Consider the following 19,967-nt stretch of genomic DNA (forward strand, 5'->3'; position numbering starts at 1 on the left):
TAAGATTAAGGTGCCACAATCACTTTAATACCTTAATTTTGTGGTTAAGTTTTGTGTTTAGGTTTATTTCTATGAAAACATTTCATATTAAATCAGTGATAATTATTAGCTTAAGTCCTGATGTATAAATTAAAGGACAAATTGGCTCTACAGCACTTGAGCCAATTTGGTATATTTTTAATGCTTAAGTTTTACCTTTTGGTTTATGTCTTTAGGACTGGATATCTGATTTTAAATACATGACTTCCAGGTACTGCACTACAAATCTAATATTTTTTTACAGAGGGTAATCAACAAGCAGGTATTAATGCATCCACAGACACATGTTGGCAAAAAAAAGGTTCCGGAAGGGCTTATAATAGTTTGTCAGGTAAATATAAAATCATATTGGACTTAAAATAGGACCCAAAAAATGTGCAGGTAATATAATTAAAGAAATAGTACAAATAAACAAATATTAAAATAGAAAGAAAAAAATCATGCTCCATATACATTCGTATATAGTTATAAAATGCCCATCTTAGAACAGATTTGAAAAGTATGGACACCAAATTCAGACAAAAACTGTGCTTAAGGAGGCTCGCGGGTATAAGATATTCAGAAAAAAATTAAACATTTAATTTTCTTAACAAATTTTATAAATTACCTTAAGTAGTTGTTACTTTATCATATGGCACAAAAATCATTCCAAAAAATTAATTTGTGTTGGCCCCAGCTGACTTTTTAAATGAAGATATCATTGAAAAAGCTCGAAATTATCTCCCTTTGGTGCAAAAATGCAATTTTTTGGCATGAAAATTGAAATATCTTTTTTTTTACTCATCGGTGACCTATATTTTTTATTGTTGTTTTCAAATAAGCTATATACATAAACTAAATAATTGTAAAATTTAAGCAATTTCTGTAATTAGGTTCTTTTTTTTATTTCGATATTACATCTTTTTCTCCTATTAGTTCAACAGAAAAAAGGACATTTACAAAATGTATGTTTCTTTCGAAGGCAGATTGTGAGCGTAAATGATCGGTGACCCCTCTTTTTTATTTCATTTTTTTATTAGGTATAAGATAAAGTTCATTTATAGAAAAAATTAGCAAAATCTTATATTAAATAAAAAAATGATTTAGACCTGCGAGCCCCCATAATCCTGATAATTCTTCAGCCAAATATTTGTGAATCCTGAGAGGGGGATTTATAGGTTTTTTTCAGGGCGCCCCCCCCCCCCCCCCTTTTCTTTGAAAAATTTGTTTGATTATAATGGGAATCACTTAGTGTTCGGACATTAACTTAAGTATCAAGCTGTGCCCTGCATAGCTGGTAATTATTATTTGTTATTCAATCTCAATTTGCTGAAAAACATAGGATCCCTGCAAGCATGTGTAGCATGCATAAACAGATTATGAAATGAGTTTCGGAAACATGAATTATCTAATTTTAAACCAAGAGAAAAATTTGAATTAACTTAACCAAGTCAAGTATTTATAGATATGCAAACCATATAAAAAGAATTAAACAATCATTTTAAATGAGTAGTATAGCAACATGATAACTCCATATTAAATTTTTTACACTTACTTGCATTAGCATACATGTATGTATTTCACTTTTCAGGTGTGGCCTCACTGATAGGGGAAAAAACAGGGAAAATTGTGCATCACACCCTCAGAATTGCTGGTTGCCGTATATGTCGGAATGCACAAAAGAAGGGAGGACCACCGTTACCCCACAACTGTAAGAAAAACTGGTCAGGGACAGCAAAAGGCATGGAACCAGACATGGTAGTTCAGTTAGTGAAAGATGTACATGAACAAGATATCAATATAAATGAACTGGCAGGTGATGACGATTCGGTTGGGTTTGACCGGGTAAAAAAACTACTACCAAATTCGAAAATGGTAAAAACAAGCGACAGAAATCATATCATCATAAATGTCACCAAAAAGCTTTACGCTCTTAAACCAAAGCAAAAAGAGTTGACACCAATGGTTATCAATTCAATTACCAAGAACTATTCATACATGTTGGCACAAAATCAAGATTCTCCAGAAAAAATAGAAAAAGGAGTAAGAGGGATGATTGATCATATGTATGGGAAACACGAAAACTGTGATATAAAATGGTGTGGTTTTTTAAAAGACAGAGCGTCATACAGGCACACAAATTTACCTTTCGGAAAGGACTTGAAATCTGAAAGTCTCAGAGCTGATCTGGAGAAATTGTTTCTGGGAAAAATAGAGAGCCAATCAAAAAAACTATCAAAACTTGCCAGTTCCCAAGCAAATGAGAGCTTTAACCATACGGTCTCGACCAAGGCAGCAAAGAATAAACATTATTCGGGCTCCTCCAGTTTAAATTATCGTGTCAGTGCCGCAGTTTTACAAAAGAATGAGGGATATGGTTATGTGTCAAAGGTAATATTAATTATTTGCTAATTACACTTTTATGTTTTTTTCCATAATAAAGTTATTTTGATGTATATTGATGAAAAAAAATATTCTGTTCGATCAAATGACAAAAAATATTCTGTATCAAAATTTCCACCGATAGTTTTTAATTTTGAAAAAAATATTATTTGCATCATAGACTCAATGCAATAACTTAGTGCGAAAATATTTTGTTTTACTCCCACAACAGTTATACCCCCTCCCCCAACTGAAATTCAATAATGGCTCCCTAATGTTTAAAAACAAGTTAAGGGAGATCTGTTATCTCACTATACAACCAGTACATTGTATATTTCAAGGTGAAATGTTATTTTAAGAAATAAAATTAAAAATTGAAATGGGGTATGTGTTAACAAACCTAACTAAATATAACATGTGCCTTGATAAATGCTTTTACATCAAACTTAAAATTTTAAACAAAAAGAAACAGTCAATTCTTAAATAACTTTTAGGACGATACTCATATCTTATTTATACATTTTGTTTTTTATTTATATTTTAAGGTGAGTGAAGCAGCTGGATTGTCACCAGGGAATGAGACTATCAAGAGGGCTATACGATTGAATGGAAAGAGGGATAAAAAATCTGAAAGAGCCAAAACAAAGCAACACAAAAAAAGAAGAATCAATCTGAAAAAAGAAAGATCAGTGAAAAGTACCGGAGTTGAAATGAGAGAAGGAAAAACTTATGAAAGTGAAATAGGTAAATCGCATTGCATTTTCTTTAATCAGAACTTCTATCCTGTCCTTTTTTTAAATTTTATCCAAGCCCTCATAAAAATGGCGTAATGTATTGCTCTTCTGACACAGTTTCAATTTAAGATATTCATCTTTTGCTCAATTTGCCCAAAGGGCCAAGTGAGCTTTTCTCATCACTTTGCATTTAGCTTCCTTCATTTGTCTTGATTGTTGTCCATCATCTGTTAACTTTTACAAAAATCTTCTCCTCTGCAACTACTGGGTCAAATTCAACCAAAATTGGACGTAATCATTATTGGGGTATCTAGTTAAAAAAATGTGTTTGATGACCTGGCCAGCTTACCAAGATGGTTGCCATGGCTTAAACTAGAAATATGGATAAAATGTAGATTTTGCTTGCAAATGTAGATTTTTGCTTGCAAATGTATATATCTCAATAACTAAAGCATGACATTGGGAAAAAATTATCCATTAGGTAAAGATCTTCAAATACAATACAGTTGTCTATTAAGGGGAGAGCCTGTTTATTTGTCTGTTAAATTGATGCAAAGTTATGCACTCAAACATATGTACAAAAACATTTTATACCATACATGTATGTAACAATTAAAATCTGCAATTTTGTCTTTACAAAACTTAATGTGTTATAGGAATGGACAATGAGCAGTTAGATGAAGAAATCCCTGCTCCAATGAATGCATCTTTATGTATACCGATAGATATTTCTACAGCTCCACTGGTAGTCTTTGATTTAGAAACTACAAGCCTATGTAAGTCCTTTTAAAAATATAAAACAAGTTTAACATTTAAAATTAAAAAAAAAAATTAATTCAGTGGTCAAAGTAAAGTATTTGATTTTTGGTCTTTTTATCTAATACTATATAGGTCAACTATATTTGGTGTATGGAAATATTTTATGATCTGTATGTCAATCACGCAGGTTTTATTTTATGTGACCTCATTTTCACGGTTCATTGCACAGTGTTTGTGCTTTGGTCTATTTTTCTTAAACTATAAGTAATATGTCAACTATATTGGTTGTATGGAACTTGTTAGCTGTACATGTCTGCCTGGCATGGGTAATCTAACCTTAACCTCATTTTTATGGTTTATTGGTCTTTGTTTAGTTATCTTGGTTAATGTTAAGTTTATGTGACAGTTGTAATTAAGCTTTATACTTAGAACTATCAACATAATATCAATGATTAGTAAAGAAGACGAGACATTTCAGGGTGTGCACACTTGTCAATTCATTTTGGTGATAAGGTTAATCACCTATTCTCAGAATAAGTGTCCACGCTTGTGAAATCCTTGTCGCTGATGCCCGAGGGGAGTATTACAGCATATATCTGTCAATTATTGTGATTTTTATACGAAGATATATATAATTTAATGATTTCAATCAATTTATTTGACTTGCCTACATTAGTTCAGTAAAATTTTAGTGTCGAAAGTACGCTAATTTCACCAAAAATGCATGTCGCCAGGCATAGGGCTATAATGAAACAACTGCCAAATATAAACCAATCTATAGTTCTGAACAATGTAAAGTGTTTTCTTGTAGCATATTAACGTTACAACAAAGTGAAAAAAACAGTTCTCATTCAAATATATACATTTTTTCAATACACCTTTTTTTCTGATGTCGCCGAAAACTATGTAATCTACGTTGTTAAGCTTAAAATTTATACAATTTTACTACATATAGTATTTAACGAATGTTAACTAGACCAAACTTATTTTAAAAGTATTGCTGTTAAACATATGTACAAACTTTGTCTTGAAATTCATTGAAATATTTTTTTTTACATTTTATGAAACCGAAAACGAGCGTTGCTATAAGCTTGTAAGTTACGTTATAGCGATTACTAACATAAGTATGTGAATTAATGCTTATTGTTTGCCTTAAAAGGTACACCTTATTGTAAAGACCAATTAAATACCCGGTGTTTTAGATTTGAGGCTTTAGAACTTGCTGAAAAATTGAAAATAGATGGTGGTTGTAATTTACGTTTTGTAAATTACGTTACCTGCTATACAATATGACAATAAAACGCGACGTTAGTACGGAAATTTTGACGTTATTCTACCGCCAGTGGTTCTTTGTTTTCATATTTCGTCTGACATCATATAAGGAAAGCGTCATTTGACCTTCAAGGTTTTTCAAAATATATGAATGTGGAATACTCAGCTTAAATTCAGGTAAGGAGTTTATATTGTCTTTCGTTGTGATTCAAGATTATATATAAAGTTAAATGCATATTTATCAAACCTTTTGTGATGCATTCATTAGAGGCTATAAGCATTTACAGCATGTATTTTCAATTTAAAAACACTAGAAAAATTGGTAATTTACGTGATCAGTAGTGTCCGAATGTTATGACTACAAATAAGGTACAAAGAAGTTAGCATCCCAAAAATTTATAAAAATAGACATAATTGTTCATGAATTTTGCAAACTTATTCCATTGTGTATCCAGACGTGTAAATATATTGCATATTTGCTCCTTTGAATCCCTGATAACGTAGCTTACTTATGGCTACAGAAAGGCTTATAATTTATAACATTTCTTTTGCTGTGTCAATTCAAACATGTTTTGAAAGCATGTAAACAACAGCAAGGGTGTTTATCGTTATTTTAACGGCTTCATTGCTATTTAATTTCCAAGTATCCTCTCATTTAACGTGTGCAAAATGTTATAACGTAGACTACACAACTTGATAACGTAGATTACGCATTCTTATTAAGAGTATATCAAAGAATTTCTACCATCATTTCAGATAGCTGGCTTTATAATGCTGTAGTTAATTTGTGTTCTGTTGATTTAATCAAATTTTATTTTATTTTCAGAAATGGGAAAATCAAAGGCTGAAATTCAGAAAGCCTATAGAGAGCGAAAAAAACAGAAAGAAGGAGAAGCTTATCTTAAAAAAGAAAGAGAAAGAGTCAAAGGATACTATGTGCCAATAGAAGAAAAGCCACAAAGAAAGGCAAATGAAAGGCGTAAAAAGGTTCGTGAATGGGTTCGACAACATAGGCTAAAGAAAAAGAATCTTACCAAAACAGTAGCTAATAATTTGGAGCAAACCAAAACAGTAGCTAATAACTTGGAGCAATGTTCAGAAATATCATCATCATCAGATGTCACATCTACAGTTAACATTGTGACTGAACAATTGATAGTTAAGTTACCGTCACTGGCTACAAAGAAAAGAACCAGAACTAGAGTAAATCGTGCCAACGCCAAACATAGAAGAACAATAGCAGACCTGACAGACAAAAATGAACTACTCAATAGAAAAATTAGGACCGTATCAAAGCGATATCAGAGATTAATAAACAGGGAAAAGAAAACACAAACTATCATAAGAAATCCTACTACATCATCCTCCTCCAGAAATAGCCCTTCTACATCAACATCAATTGCTCTGACACCTAGAAAAAGAACTATACAAGAAATCAGAGAAGAGGGTCTGACACCACATAAGGTTCCAAAAAAGATCCAGGAAAAACTACTCTTTGCAAATGTTATAACAGAAGAGATAGGGGCTGCTTGGAAATCAAATGGGTTGAAGGGAAAACACGTTTTGAAGAAAATTGTTAACGGAGAAATAATCAAGAAGTACAAGATGAAGAAAATGTTAGGCATCAAATCCGGAATAAGACGTCATCACTTCAAGGCCACAGTGTGTTCCAACAAATTGCTCTCTTTTCCTTTATTGAGGAAGCGTGTAGAATCAAGAGAAATACTTCGTGGAGACGTCGTCACATTCTTAGAAAGAGACGATAATAGCAGAATGATGCCTGGCAAAAACGATAAAAAGAAAACTGAAACCGGTCATATACAAAAAAGAGTTCTTAACGACAGCATGTTATTTTTGCATCTCAAATTCAAAACTGAGTCACCGAAGAAAATTTCACTTGCTACCTTCTGTCGTTTGAGACCAAAGCATATATGCCTAACCAAACATTTAAGTAGAAATAAATGCCTCTGCCAAAAGCACCAAAACATGGCGTTAGCCCTTAAGAACATGAAAACGTCAGGTGCCAACGTAACCATCAATCCCGATGAATTTGTAAGGCAGCTAAAAGACAAGCCACTCCCAGAGATACTCTCAGAAATTCGAAATGAAAATGTCAGGTATGAACAGTGGAAAAAGGTTGAGATGGCAGATGGCAAAAAAAGAACAAAAATTGTTGAGAGAGAGGAAACAAGGAACAGCTTCATTTCAATTGTACATACTCAAGTTCGTGATTTTCAAGAACACGTGTCAAGAGTTCGACTTCAATACCAAGCCTTAAACAATCTGAAAGAAAATTTACCGTGTGAAAATGTAATCGTGCAGATGGACTTTGCCGAAAACTTTTCATGTACTTCAGCCGATGAAGTTCAGAGTGCATATTGGAATTCGAGTGCTGTTACCCTACATCCAGTTGTTGTTTATTTCAAGAACGAACAGAAGGAACTTGAACATAAAAACTATGTCTTCGTTTCCGACGATCTTGGGCACAACATAGGATCTGTTTATACCATCATTCAAAAGCTTTTGTCTGAAATAAAGAATCATGTCAATAATCTGAAGGTTGTTCACTACTGGACAGATAGTCCAAGTTCACAATATCGTAACAAGACGGCCTTCTACATTGTGTCTGATCATAAAAATATATTTGGTGTCAATGCCATTTGGAACTATTTTGAAACCGGGCACGGAAAAGGGCCATGCGATGGCATTGGGGGAACATCAAAACGTACCGCAGACCTCGCCGTCAGACAAGGAAAAATAACAGTACAGGATGCACCTGAGTACTTTGAAAGAGTGCAAAAGCACCACACGAGTGCTAAATACATTTATTACAATTCAACAGAATGCACAGATAGCAGGTTAGAGATTTCAGAGTTCAACAAACACATAATTCCATTGAAGGGAATAATGCAGGTCCACTGTGTGGTTGGTGTATCTAAAGGTATAGTCAAGACGACCGTGACTTCCTGTTACTGTGAGGAATGTTTGATAGGTAATTTCCATGATTACTCAGAGTCAAACATATTGAAAGGAGAGAATGCTGGTCGTGTTGTAGTACCAGAAAAAGAGGCCAATATAAATCAAAATGAGCATGTTGAAACAGCTGAAGTCGAAGCTGACAGGATTGAGATAACCATCGCCGTCGACCAATTTGTTGCGGCAATATATGATAATGCATGGCACGTTGGAAAAATAACAGACATCGATGAAACTGATAAAGAATGTCAAGTTAATTTTTTGCGGCCAAGTCAAGGAAGGAATACTGGAAATCCTTTGTATAAATGGCCAAATCCAGAAGACAAAATATGGTTACAGGTCACAGACATATTGTGTAACATTAGAGAGCCCAATAAAGTTGGACGGAGTGGTCGAAGCTTTGAAATTGATCCTCAGGACTATAGAAATGCCTGTAGTTTGTTACAGTTAAGATCTAATACTTAAACAGATGCTTAAAAACTGAAAATCAAGAAAGAACGTTCTTTTTTTATAAAGTGTAATTTACGTTATATTTGTAAAACATTTACAGTTTAATGATAAAACACCCAAAATGTTGTTACAATATTTCTTTTTTCATACATTTTGAAAGAATTCAGGAAGAAGGATGAAACAATCCTGATTATGAGAGAATTTTTCTTTGTAAGATACGTTACAGTTTTGTGTAATTTACGTTATTGTTTCATTGTTGGCAATCCAAGTTTGTTATGAAAACATTTTCAAAAGATGTGTAGTAATTATTTTTTCATCAGATGAGAGGCAATACACAACATGTAGAGTGTTTGCATACACTGAGCATGTTTTTTAATACTGAAAATGTAAGCTGTCATATTATTGTCATGTTTTATACCAAATTTTTATCAGTTTATATTTCGATCCAATGTTTTTTTTTAATAGGAATTTTGAGGAGAAACTTTTACAGTTATTTGACTGTATTATTATCAGTTTATTTAGCCATTGAAAACTATTCAAATTTACAAAATATGTTTGAACTATTCATTTGAATCTATGCATAAGTACCTGAAACGTAGATTACAGCATACTCTATACCCATATTTTGGCATTGTATTTTCTTTTTTATTTCTATTGGTTGAGATCTGCCGTTTTGCATTTTGATTTGTTGTATGCTTATGTTTGAAATAAAATATAAATATTGATGTTTGTTACAACTTTTTGAATTAGAAATTATTTTCCAACCGTGGACACTTATTCTGAGAATAGGTGTAATACGTCAATTGCTAAAACTATAAAATTAGCAGGTGACATATTTTGTATAAATTGAGAAATATTTAAATATTTTTTCTTCCAGATAGAACATCAGATGTTATACAGATTGCTGCAACTTCAAGCAATAATGAATTTAGCAGTTACGTCTTTCCAAACCAACCAATCTCAATACAGGCCTCCGAAATAACAAAAATTACCGTTTCTGCTAATCAGATGTTTTATGATTTACAACCTGTTTCGTACAAGTTACCACATGAAGCTCTCACTGATTTTATAACATTTCTTTCCAAATATCCATCAAAGCCAATTCTAGTAGGACACAACATCAAACGATTCGACTGCCATGTTTTGTATTATTCTTTAAAGGCAAATCAGATGTGGAATGAGTTTTCATCTCATGTATGTGGGTTTGTAGACACTCTGGAGCTATTTAAGAAGATAATGCCAGGATTACCATCATATTCTCAAACTTCATTGGTGTCACATATTCTCGGTGAAAACTATTGTGCACACAATGCAGTTGATGACACTAGAGCATTGTTTAAATTATTAACCTCAAAAGCCTTAAACAATCTGGATGCATTTGTATTTCCTGTAAGTCATCCTTATGACTGTATAGTCCAGCAAGACAATTTGAAGTCTTACAATGAAGCCATTGCTTGTAAAGCAATATCACGAGCCACTGCTTTGAAGGCATCAAAATCCAACTTAAAGCTTTCTCATCTGAAACTGTCTATTGAGAGAATGGGTCTAGAAGGATTAAAAGCTTTATTGTCTGAAAAAACTGACAGAGGAAATGTTCGAGTCACAAATTGTATGAAGGTCATTCGCAAAATATTTGACTTCCTAACACCTGAAAGCTAGTTGATTATTCTTTGTAATTATATTGACTTATATATTACATGTATATCTTTTCAGCTAACCTTTTTGGCAATTTTCATCACCAATCATGACTTGTCTGTAAATAGTTTTTGTATAATCTCCTGCTTTATACACAGAATTTTAGAACTTTCCAGATGAATTTATTTCTATCAATAAATGACTTTTTTAAGTGTTGACCGATATTAGTTGCAATTGTTAAAGAAAGATAGCCATCCTGTCTGAATGTAAATGGTTCATTGATTAATCTTAATGAAAATCTTAACTGTGATAAGAGTGCAATGATAAGAGAAATCTGTGATATTTTTAATTTGAAGAACATTATCTGAAGAAAGCTACATGTTTTACAAAAATTGCTAAAGCAACCCTTTTAGATTTGATTTTAATGAATCATGACTGTGATTTTAAAAAGATATGTAATTTTGGCACTGAAATTAGTGATGTGCACAACTTTATATCTGTGCAGTTAAATTGTGATTTACCTAAAATTTTACCAAAAAAGAAGATATGCAGAAGCTTTAAGAATTTTGATGCTTCAAATTTTTTAAATGATTTAGAAAATCAGCATTTTGATATATCTGAATTTGATAATGTAAATACAGCATATGATAATTTTAGCAAAAGTTTCATTGAGGTAGCTGACAAACACGCACCTTTTAAGGAAAGGAAATTTTTTCCTAATCAAGTACCATATATGAATGCAGAGCTTAAAAGTGCCATTTATAAGAAAAAAATGTTGTATAATAAATTTCAAAAATTCAGTGGTAGTAAGAACTGGGAGACATATAGGCGGCAACGCAACTTTGTTACAAAACTAAAAAATAAATCCATTAACCAATATTTTGTAGAGAGGTGTGCTGGAGGCCCGAAGTCGAAAGATTTCTGGCCAACAGTGAAACCTTTTCTTACAAATAAGGGAAATGTACAACAAAAGGAAACTGTCCTCTCTGAAAATAATGTTTTAATTACAAAACAGGAGGAGGTGTGAGATATATTTAATGATTATTTTGTAAATGTTGCAAAGAATATAGGTAGCAGTCAAATAAAGGTTTATGATGATCACCCGAGTATTTTGGCCATTAAAGATAATATTCCTAATCTTGATCAAAACAATTTTACCTTTTCCCCTATTGATCAAGACTTTGTTGAGAAACGTATACGTAAAATTAATGTTAAAAAAGCCACTGGTATAGATGGCATCTCACCTAAATTACTGCATTTTGCTAAACCAGCTATTGTAAAACCCCTTACTGATATTGTTAATTTGTCATTATCATCATCGACCTTCCCTGACCGTCTTAAGGAAGCTCAAGTTGCACCTATTCACAAAAAGAATAGTGTTTTAGAAAAAGGAAATTATAGACCGGTAAGTGTATTACCGGCTATTTCTAAAATTTTTGAAAATGCCATAGAAGTACAATTAGTACAGTACTTTGATAAAATTTTCAGTCCATTTTTGGCAGCTTTTAGATCTGGTTTTGGATGTCAGTCAACTTTATTAAGAGTGATTGAAGATTGGAAATTAGCCTTAGATCAAAATATACCTTGCAGCTATCCTTATGGACTTGTCCAAAGCATTTGACTGTCTCCCCCATGACTTACTGCTACTGAAACTAAAAGCTTATGGTCTATCCAAATCCTCACTTGATATGTTATATAGTTATTTAACAAAAAGAAAACAATGTGTGAAAGTAAACCAAAATTTAAGTGGTATGCTTCACATATTTAAAGGGGTACCACAATGCTCTATCCTTGGACCCATCCTATTTAATATTTTTATGAACGATTTGTTCTTTTTTGTAAAAAAATGCTCTTTATATAACTATGCTGATGACAATACTTTGTCAAAGTCTGGAAATTCCTTACAAGATGTAATATCTGCTTTTGAGGAAGACAGCAATTATTTAATACAGTGGTTTTCTTCCAATAAAATGCAGGCCAACCCAGAGAAATTTCAAGCTATCTCTCTTGGCAAAAAAACACATGATAAAAAGATTGTGTTTGACTTGAATGGTATATCTATATCATGTGAGGATGAGGTGAAACTTCTTGAAGTTACGATTGATTTTAAATTAAACTTTAATTTACACATTTCAAATATTTGTAAAAAGGCTGCAAGGCAATTAAATGTTTTGAAAAGAATTGGGAAACATCTAAACAAACTGAGTAAGCTTACAATTTACTACTCTTTTATTATGTCTAATTTCAGTTACTGCCCTTTGACTTGGCATTTCTGTGGGGAACAAAATACCAGAAAAATAGAAAAAATACAAGAACGAGCGCTTCGATTTATTTATGAAGACCATCTGAGCTCATACAAAACACTCCTACAGATTTCGAACCTTCCATCATTAAAAAAACTCGTAGAATGCCCTCAATTGCCTTGGAGACCTTTAAAATAATTAATAAAAAATGTCCTTTATTTATACAAGGTTTAGTTGTAATAAAAAACAATTCATATAATTTCAGGTATGTAAACACTGCTGAGGTACCTAGACCTAGAACCTCCAGTTATGGTAAAAGATCTTTTAGATTTGAGGCAGCACAAGTATGGAACTCACTTCCTAATGAGGCTAGACTCATGACTTCTTTTGACCAGTTTAGGAATTACATAAATTCCTGGTGTGGGAGTCAAAAATGCTTCTGCAGTTCATGTCGTTTCCACCCAGTGCTGTCTCAAAGCTGAAATTTCTTTCTTTCTTTTTATAATGGCCTTTTGCTCTGCTTTTTATGCATTTTTTAATATATCTGCCATTAAATGCTAGTGCTTATTTTTATTTATTTATTGTTTGTATGCTTTTAGTTTGTTATATTTTATGATCGTCAAGTGATTTGCTGATTCCCCTGTTTCAATGCACATAGAGGCGCCTGCCACATGAGCTTTGACTCTGGAGGCTCACAAATCAAATAGAAGTTTGCTTTCATTATATTGCATGTTTTATTTGGTAGTATTTGCATGATGCTGCATGATTTTTTATGTGATAGTCGGTTAAAGAGATCACCAGAGCTCATGTTTTCTCTGTTATAATGTATATATATGCCGACTCTAAATAAAATTTACTTACTTACTTACTTACTTACTTACTGTTTGCCAACAGTCTACCAACGTAGTCTAGTTTTGGAATTATGTTGGGCCATTGTTGGTTGTACTACAGTTTGCCAACGTTTTATTATGCTTCCCATGATATATTTATTAGTAATCAGTATATTATGGTCTATACTGTATTGTATATTGATATAAAATATACAACCGCCTATCATTTGGAGAGTGAGAAATCCACTCGTGTCAATTGATCAGTAGAAATTAATGGTTAATTTCAAATGAAACTATATTCAAATTTAATTTATTTGTTTGGGCTGGTTTTAAATATTTTTTATTTGCGCAAAATAATATTCAAACATTAAGATAAATACATTTAGATGACTACACAGATTTGAAAATATTAGATAAAGAGAATGAAGAGCACATCTTTTTGTTTGCACTTTGGAATAATATTTTTTTTTAAATAAAAAATCTGTGGTATAAAATGGGGAGATAAGTACTTAATACGTTGGCATATTGTAGGCACAATGTTGGCTTATATTTCAATATTGACATGAAATATATCCTAAGAATGAGCATTCAAATAGAGTTTGTTTAAAATTGGTTCAGTGGGTTCAGTCAGAAGATCTTACACTGAACCAATGGACGGCATAAGTCGAATATCATTGGACCAACTACTTAAATAACAGTTGGTAAGAAAATGTTGGGCCAACATTTGGCCAACCATACAAAAATGACAGTTGGTGCTAAGTTGTTGGGCCAACGAGGGGCCAACAGTGTCAAAATAACTGTTGGCTGAATGTTGTTGGACCAACGCTGGTCCGGCTCTTGTTGTCCTACCAACGCCAACTGTTTACCAACTGTGCCAACTAATCACCAATGTTCAGTGGCGGATCCAGGAATTTTCATAAGTGGGGGCCCACTGACTGACCTAAGAGGGGCCCGCTCAAGTCACGCTTCAGTGATTCCCTATATAAGCAACCAATTTTTTTCCAAAAAAGGGGGGGCCGGGCCCCCTGCCCCCCCTAAATCCGCCTCTGATGTTGGCCCAACAAAGTATTGCTATCTGGGGGTACCTTTCTGTGTGTAATTGCGTAAATTAATTTTCTCTCGCTCTTGCTAACTTGATGAATATGCATTCGTGGTATTCATCCGCAGCAACAATTTTTCGGTATATCATTGATATTGAAGATCGTTTGATTAATATACGAATATTTCTAACGACATAACATTTTCATATTATTAATTTGCATTTAAAAAAAAATAATCTTAGTATCCATTGAAAACATGAATTTAAAAGAAGCGACAAGGAATTTAATTCTGCACTATAATATCCGCGGGTTCATACTGTCGGTTAATTTCCCAACTCTAATTATATATGCATTTCTTTGATCTTGAAGATCTTTGAAAAGTAGGCGATGGCAATACACCCGAGGCCCCTCAGGGGCCTCTGATGTAAAAATAGAGAATAATTCATGTAAACTACAACTTAAAGACTAAAATGTAAATCTCGTTCTAATTAACCAAACAATGGTGCCTGTCATACACATGCATGAAGGTCTGGGTGGAGTGTTGATATAAAAGAAAATAATGGACAAAGTAGACAGAATGGACAAAAAATGAAAAGATAATAATTTAGGGGAAAAAGAAGATGTGGTATGATTGCCAATGACACAACTATCTAAAAGAGGCCAAAATAACTCGGAAATTAATAATTACAAACGTATACTAGTAGGTAAACTTACAGCCTTCAACAATGAGCAATTAAAGCCCATACCGCATAATCATCTATAAAAGGCCCCGATAAGACAATGTAAAACAATTCAATTGAGAAAACTAAAGGCCTTATTTAAAAAAAAATGGACGAAAAACAAATATGTTACACATAAACACATGATAACCACTGAAGTACAGGCTCTCGACATGGGACAGGCACATACATAATGTCTGTATTAGTTACTTTGTTCTGTGAACCATGAAATTAGGATTGAAACTATAATTCAACATACAATTTAGAAAGACCATGTCATAAATAAAATTTCACTGAAAGCTTTATTATTTGTAGAGCCCAGGTGGTCGTGTGGTCTAGCGGGACGGCTGCAGTGCAGGCGATTTGGTATCACGATATCTCAGTAACATGGGTTCGAATCATGGCGAGGGAAGAACCAAAAATTTACAAATAATAAAGCTTTCAGTGGCCGTGTGTTACCTTTCCTCGTCAGTTTTAATCTAGCGGGGTACTACAGTGCCATCGACATTTCTGGTTACTTTTATAAAGCAAAGTCGGTACATCAAAAAGACTGCTCAAACAGCTTGTATTTTTACAAAAATTTCACTACCTAATGTATGTTTGCATTCCGCTATATACTGTGTACATGTGTACTGTATTTTTATAGCCTCTCGAATTACTTTGCAATTTTTGACAAAAGCATGATTGATAAGTATGTTCTTCAAAGAAGTAATAATAAGCAATTAACAACCTTCTTTCGGAGAATGTATAACAAAATAAAACATGATAAATAATGTTAAAACAGTATAGTTTATTCAAAGTTTTAATAACCATCTACATGATCTATAAGTATCAGAATAATTCATATAATAACATCTATATATATAAAAAAAAAGGCAGTGGCTATTTGACCGGCATCGGCAAAATAACAAATTTGCTATTTGACCGGCACCGGCTAAATAGCAAATTTGCTATTTAGCCGGCAATTTGCTATTTAGCCGGCATTTAATAAAACTGTTCATTGATGTGATTAGTGGAGAATAAAAAAGCTTGATAATAATTTTAAATCATTTTATCACAATATCAAGCATAAAAAATACAGTACAATAAAAAACAAATAATTTTCATAAATAAATAATATAAACAGCCAGGGTTGTAGCTAGGCCAAAATGATGCGTACTCAAAGCCGGGGGTAAGTCATGTGGCGAAGAAGTTAAAAATGAAATGCAGGAAAAATTTGATGCTTTAACTATAGAAAATGAAGACCTGAAAAATAAGAAACAAGCTATACAGTATTCCAATACAACAATTAGAAGAGACTTAAACGAAACAAGTCGACTTTCAAGGCAGACTGATATAAGCAGCAATTATAACGAGCAGTACTCGAGAAAAAATAACATTAAAATAATAAATTTTCCAAGAAAGGATAAACAAGATCTGAGAAAGGACTTTATGGAAACTGTGAAAAAAGAACTAAATGTCCAATTAGAAGACAGAGACGTGGTTGCTATTCACTGTATACCATCCCAAAAGGCTGGGCCCTATCCAGTTATTGTCAAGCTATTCAGTAGTGATGTTATTTAGCGCCAGATTATATATGAGATGTAGGAAAGAATTGACCAGTAAAATAGATTTGTGGATTACGTTACCCAAAGAAACATGAGTTTAATTGAGAGACTTAGAAAAACTGACGAGTTTGAGTCTGTCTGGTACTTTAATTGTGGAATTTATGGTAGAACACCTGCAGGACTTCAGCTGAAATTTGGACTTTATGATGACATTCATTACAGAGTACAGCAAGGGAAATAGATGTTACGTAATTAGAACTTAGACCTCACGGACAGTTTTGAAAATTCTATAGTTCATTGTTGATATTTGTCTTAATATTTGTGCTTATCTCCCTTTCTTTGTATAAAAGAAATCAGAGTTATCTCTCTTTTAACTATAGATCATGTATAGTATTGATTTTCTTTCTACAATACATATTGATATTAATTTTTTTTTTGTACAGATAATCTTAATTTTTGTTGAACTATTATTTTGTTGGTGTCATATAAGGCAAACTGCATAAACTGACAAATCCCAACTACAATGTGACCAAACATATTGAAATATATTTTTTTTTAACACTATTTTTGTCTGTTAATTTAATTTTTTTCTATGAATTGAATGTCTGTAAAGTATTGAATTACACTGTTGGTCCATGTACGAGGCTTGGTAATACATGTATGTTGAGAATTTTTATACCACCATATCTAGATGTTTTGAGCAAATCTTTGCGTATATGTCTTTGTGTCTCATGTGAATGTATAATATGGATAATCATATGTAAAAATGCATGCCTATATGAAATGATGATGTACACATATTTCAAACCATTATGGGCTCTTTAAAGATACTGTCTGTTAACTGTCAGGGTCTGGGTGATTTCTCTAAAAGGAGGGATGTATTTAGTTTTCTAAAATCTGGAAACCATAACATTTATTGTCTTCAAGACACTCATTTCACAGTGGATACAGAAAATAGTATAAGAACGTTATGGGGATATGAATGCTACTTTTCATCCTTTTCTTCAAATTCAAAAGGTGTAGCTATTATGTTTAAAAATAATTTTGAGTGGAAAATACTTAAAGAAAAAAGGGACATTGATGGAAATTACTTAGCTTTGGATTTGGTTGTAGATAAAGTTCGTTTTACTCTCATAACTATATATGGCCCAATACTGACAGTCCATTTTTTATGAGCATATTATGTCAATTATTGATGATTTTGAAAATGAGTGTTTTATTATCTGTGGAGATTTTAATCTTGTGTTAAATCCAAGTTTAGATTGTTATAATTATTTACACATTAATAATTCTAATGCTAGAGACAAACTATTAGAATTAATTGACGATAGATCTCTAGTTGACCCCTATAGGGAACTTTTTCCTGACCTGTGTAGATACACTTGGAGAAAAAAAATCACCTTTCCAACAAGCTAGGCTTGATTTTTTCTTATTTTCTGAAAACATTTTGTCGTTTTTGAAAAATTGCTGTGTAGAACCCAGTTACCGATCGGATCATTCTAGAATTATTCTAGAACTTGAATGGAATCCATTCATTAGGGGGAAAGGTTTATGGAAGTTCAATAATTATTTGTTGTATGATGCTGACTATGTTAATGTTATCAAGGAAAAAATATTGGATGTAAAAAAAACAGTATGCAGCCTTGGTATATAATTTTGACAATATTAATGAAGTGAATAATAATGATCTTCATTTGACAATTAATAGTCAGTTGTTTTTGGAAACTCTATTAATGGAGGTGAGGGGCAAAACTATCTCATACTCTAGCTTCAAAAAGAAAGGAAAGGGAGAGAAGGGAAAAAACTTTAAAAGATGACATTAATATTTTAGAAGAAAATGTAAACTCAGGTTCTATACAGCACTTGGAAGACAAAAAAATGAACTAGAAAAATTCAGAAAGGAAAAAAATGCATGGTAAAATAGTTCGATCTAGAATACAGTGGATAGAAGAGGGAGAAAAACCCACAAGTTATTTTTGTGGACTTGAATCTAAGAATTTTACCAGCAAGATTATTCCAAAGGTTGAAAAAGAAAATGGTGATATTGTAACTAACCAAAAAGAAATACTTAAACAGGTTAAAATATTTTATGAAAGTTTGTACAAAAAAAGAGATGTTGAATGTTGTAAACCCAAAGATATTGAAAATAGTCTACAAAATGTAAATGTAAGAAAGTTATCTTTTGATGAACAAGATAAACTAGAAGGTGAATTATCAGTTCAGGAAGCTGGTGAAACTTTAAAAAGAATGAAAAGCAATAAAACGCCTGGATCAAATGTTTTTTCAAGTGAATTTTTAAAAAATTTCTGGCCTGACTTAAAAAAAATTTTGTTGTAAGATCCTTGAATGCAGAGTATGATAAAGGGGAACTTTCTGTTACTCAAAAACAGGGGATAATTACATGTCTTCCAAAGGGTAACAAACCTAGACATTTAAAAAAAAAAACTGGCGCCCTATATCTTTGCTTAATACTGTATATAAAATTGGCTCTGGGGTTATGGCAGGAAGATTTAGAACAGTTTTGACTAAACTTATTGATACTGATCAGACAGGTTTTATGAGTGGAAGATATATTGGGGAAAATCTAAGATTGATTTATGATATCATGGAATATACTGAAGATAATGATATACCAGGCCTTTTATTGCTGGTAGATTTTGAAAAAGCCTTTGATTCCATTTCATGGGAATTTCTTTTAAATGTATTGATTTTTTTAAATTTTGGCGATTCTATTATAAATTGGGTGAAAGTGCTCTATCAAAACATTAATTCGGCAGTCATTCAGGGAGGGAATCTTTCAGACTTTTTCACAGTTGAACGGGGTTGTAGGCAAGGTGATCCATTATCGCCTTATCTTTTCATTCTTTGTGCTGAAATTTTAGCGTTAAAAATAAGAGATAACAAAAATATAAATGGAATCAAAGTTCTTGATGTTGAACACAAACTCTCGCAGTTTGCTGACGATACATCACTACTTTTAGATGGTAGTGAAGAATCTTTAAATGAGGCATTATTGGAACTAGATTGGTTTGCTAAAATTTCTGGTTTGAATATAAATTTTTCCAAAACTCATGTCATTTGGATTGGAAGCAAAAAGTACAGCACAGAGACACTTAATACAAATCAAAATCTTACTTGGGGAAGCACATCCTTTAAATTATTGGGTGTTAATTTTGATGTTGATTTAGAAAAACTAGTTAAAATTAATTATGATGAAAATATTGTAAAAAGAAAAAGACTAGTCAAACAATGGTCTAGACGTAACATTACTGTTATTGGTCGAATTACTGTTGTAAAGACAATTATGTTGCCAATTTTAAATCATTTAATATTGTCACTACCTAATCCAAGTGAAGATATTA

At 32.4% G+C, this 19,967-nt stretch overlaps 1 protein-coding gene across 1 annotated transcript; it reads left to right on the forward strand.

The window, feature by feature from the left end:
- The first annotated feature begins 286 nt into the window (after positions 1-286).
- On the forward strand, positions 287-10,491 carry LOC134702472 (uncharacterized). The gene is made up of 5 exons (XM_063563371.1): positions 287-370; positions 1,610-2,409; positions 2,946-3,144; positions 3,791-3,910; positions 9,469-10,491. The coding sequence occupies exons 2-5, from the start codon at positions 1,762-1,764 to the stop codon at positions 10,248-10,250; spliced, it is 1,749 nt and encodes a 582-aa protein (XP_063419441.1). The 5' UTR covers positions 287-370; positions 1,610-1,761; the 3' UTR covers positions 10,251-10,491.
- Positions 10,492-19,967: the final 9,476 nt, after the last annotated feature.

Source organism: Mytilus trossulus, unplaced genomic scaffold (genome assembly GCF_036588685.1).
Source record: "Mytilus trossulus isolate FHL-02 unplaced genomic scaffold, PNRI_Mtr1.1.1.hap1 h1tg000486l__unscaffolded, whole genome shotgun sequence".
Lineage (NCBI taxonomy): Eukaryota > Metazoa > Mollusca > Bivalvia > Mytilida > Mytilidae > Mytilus > Mytilus trossulus.

Bases quoted from the DNA above. Each gene is read 5' to 3' on its own strand.
- LOC134702472 (XM_063563371.1), top strand. From the start codon at position 1,762: ATGGAACCAGACATGGTAGTTCAGTTAGTGAAAGATGTACATGAACAA. The intron at 3,145-3,790 runs GTAAATCGCATT...AATGTGTTATAG, and splicing joins AACTTATGAAAGTGAAATAG to GAATGGACAATGAGCAGTTA. The intron at 3,911-9,468 runs GTAAGTCCTTTT...TTTTTCTTCCAG, and splicing joins TTTAGAAACTACAAGCCTAT to ATAGAACATCAGATGTTATA.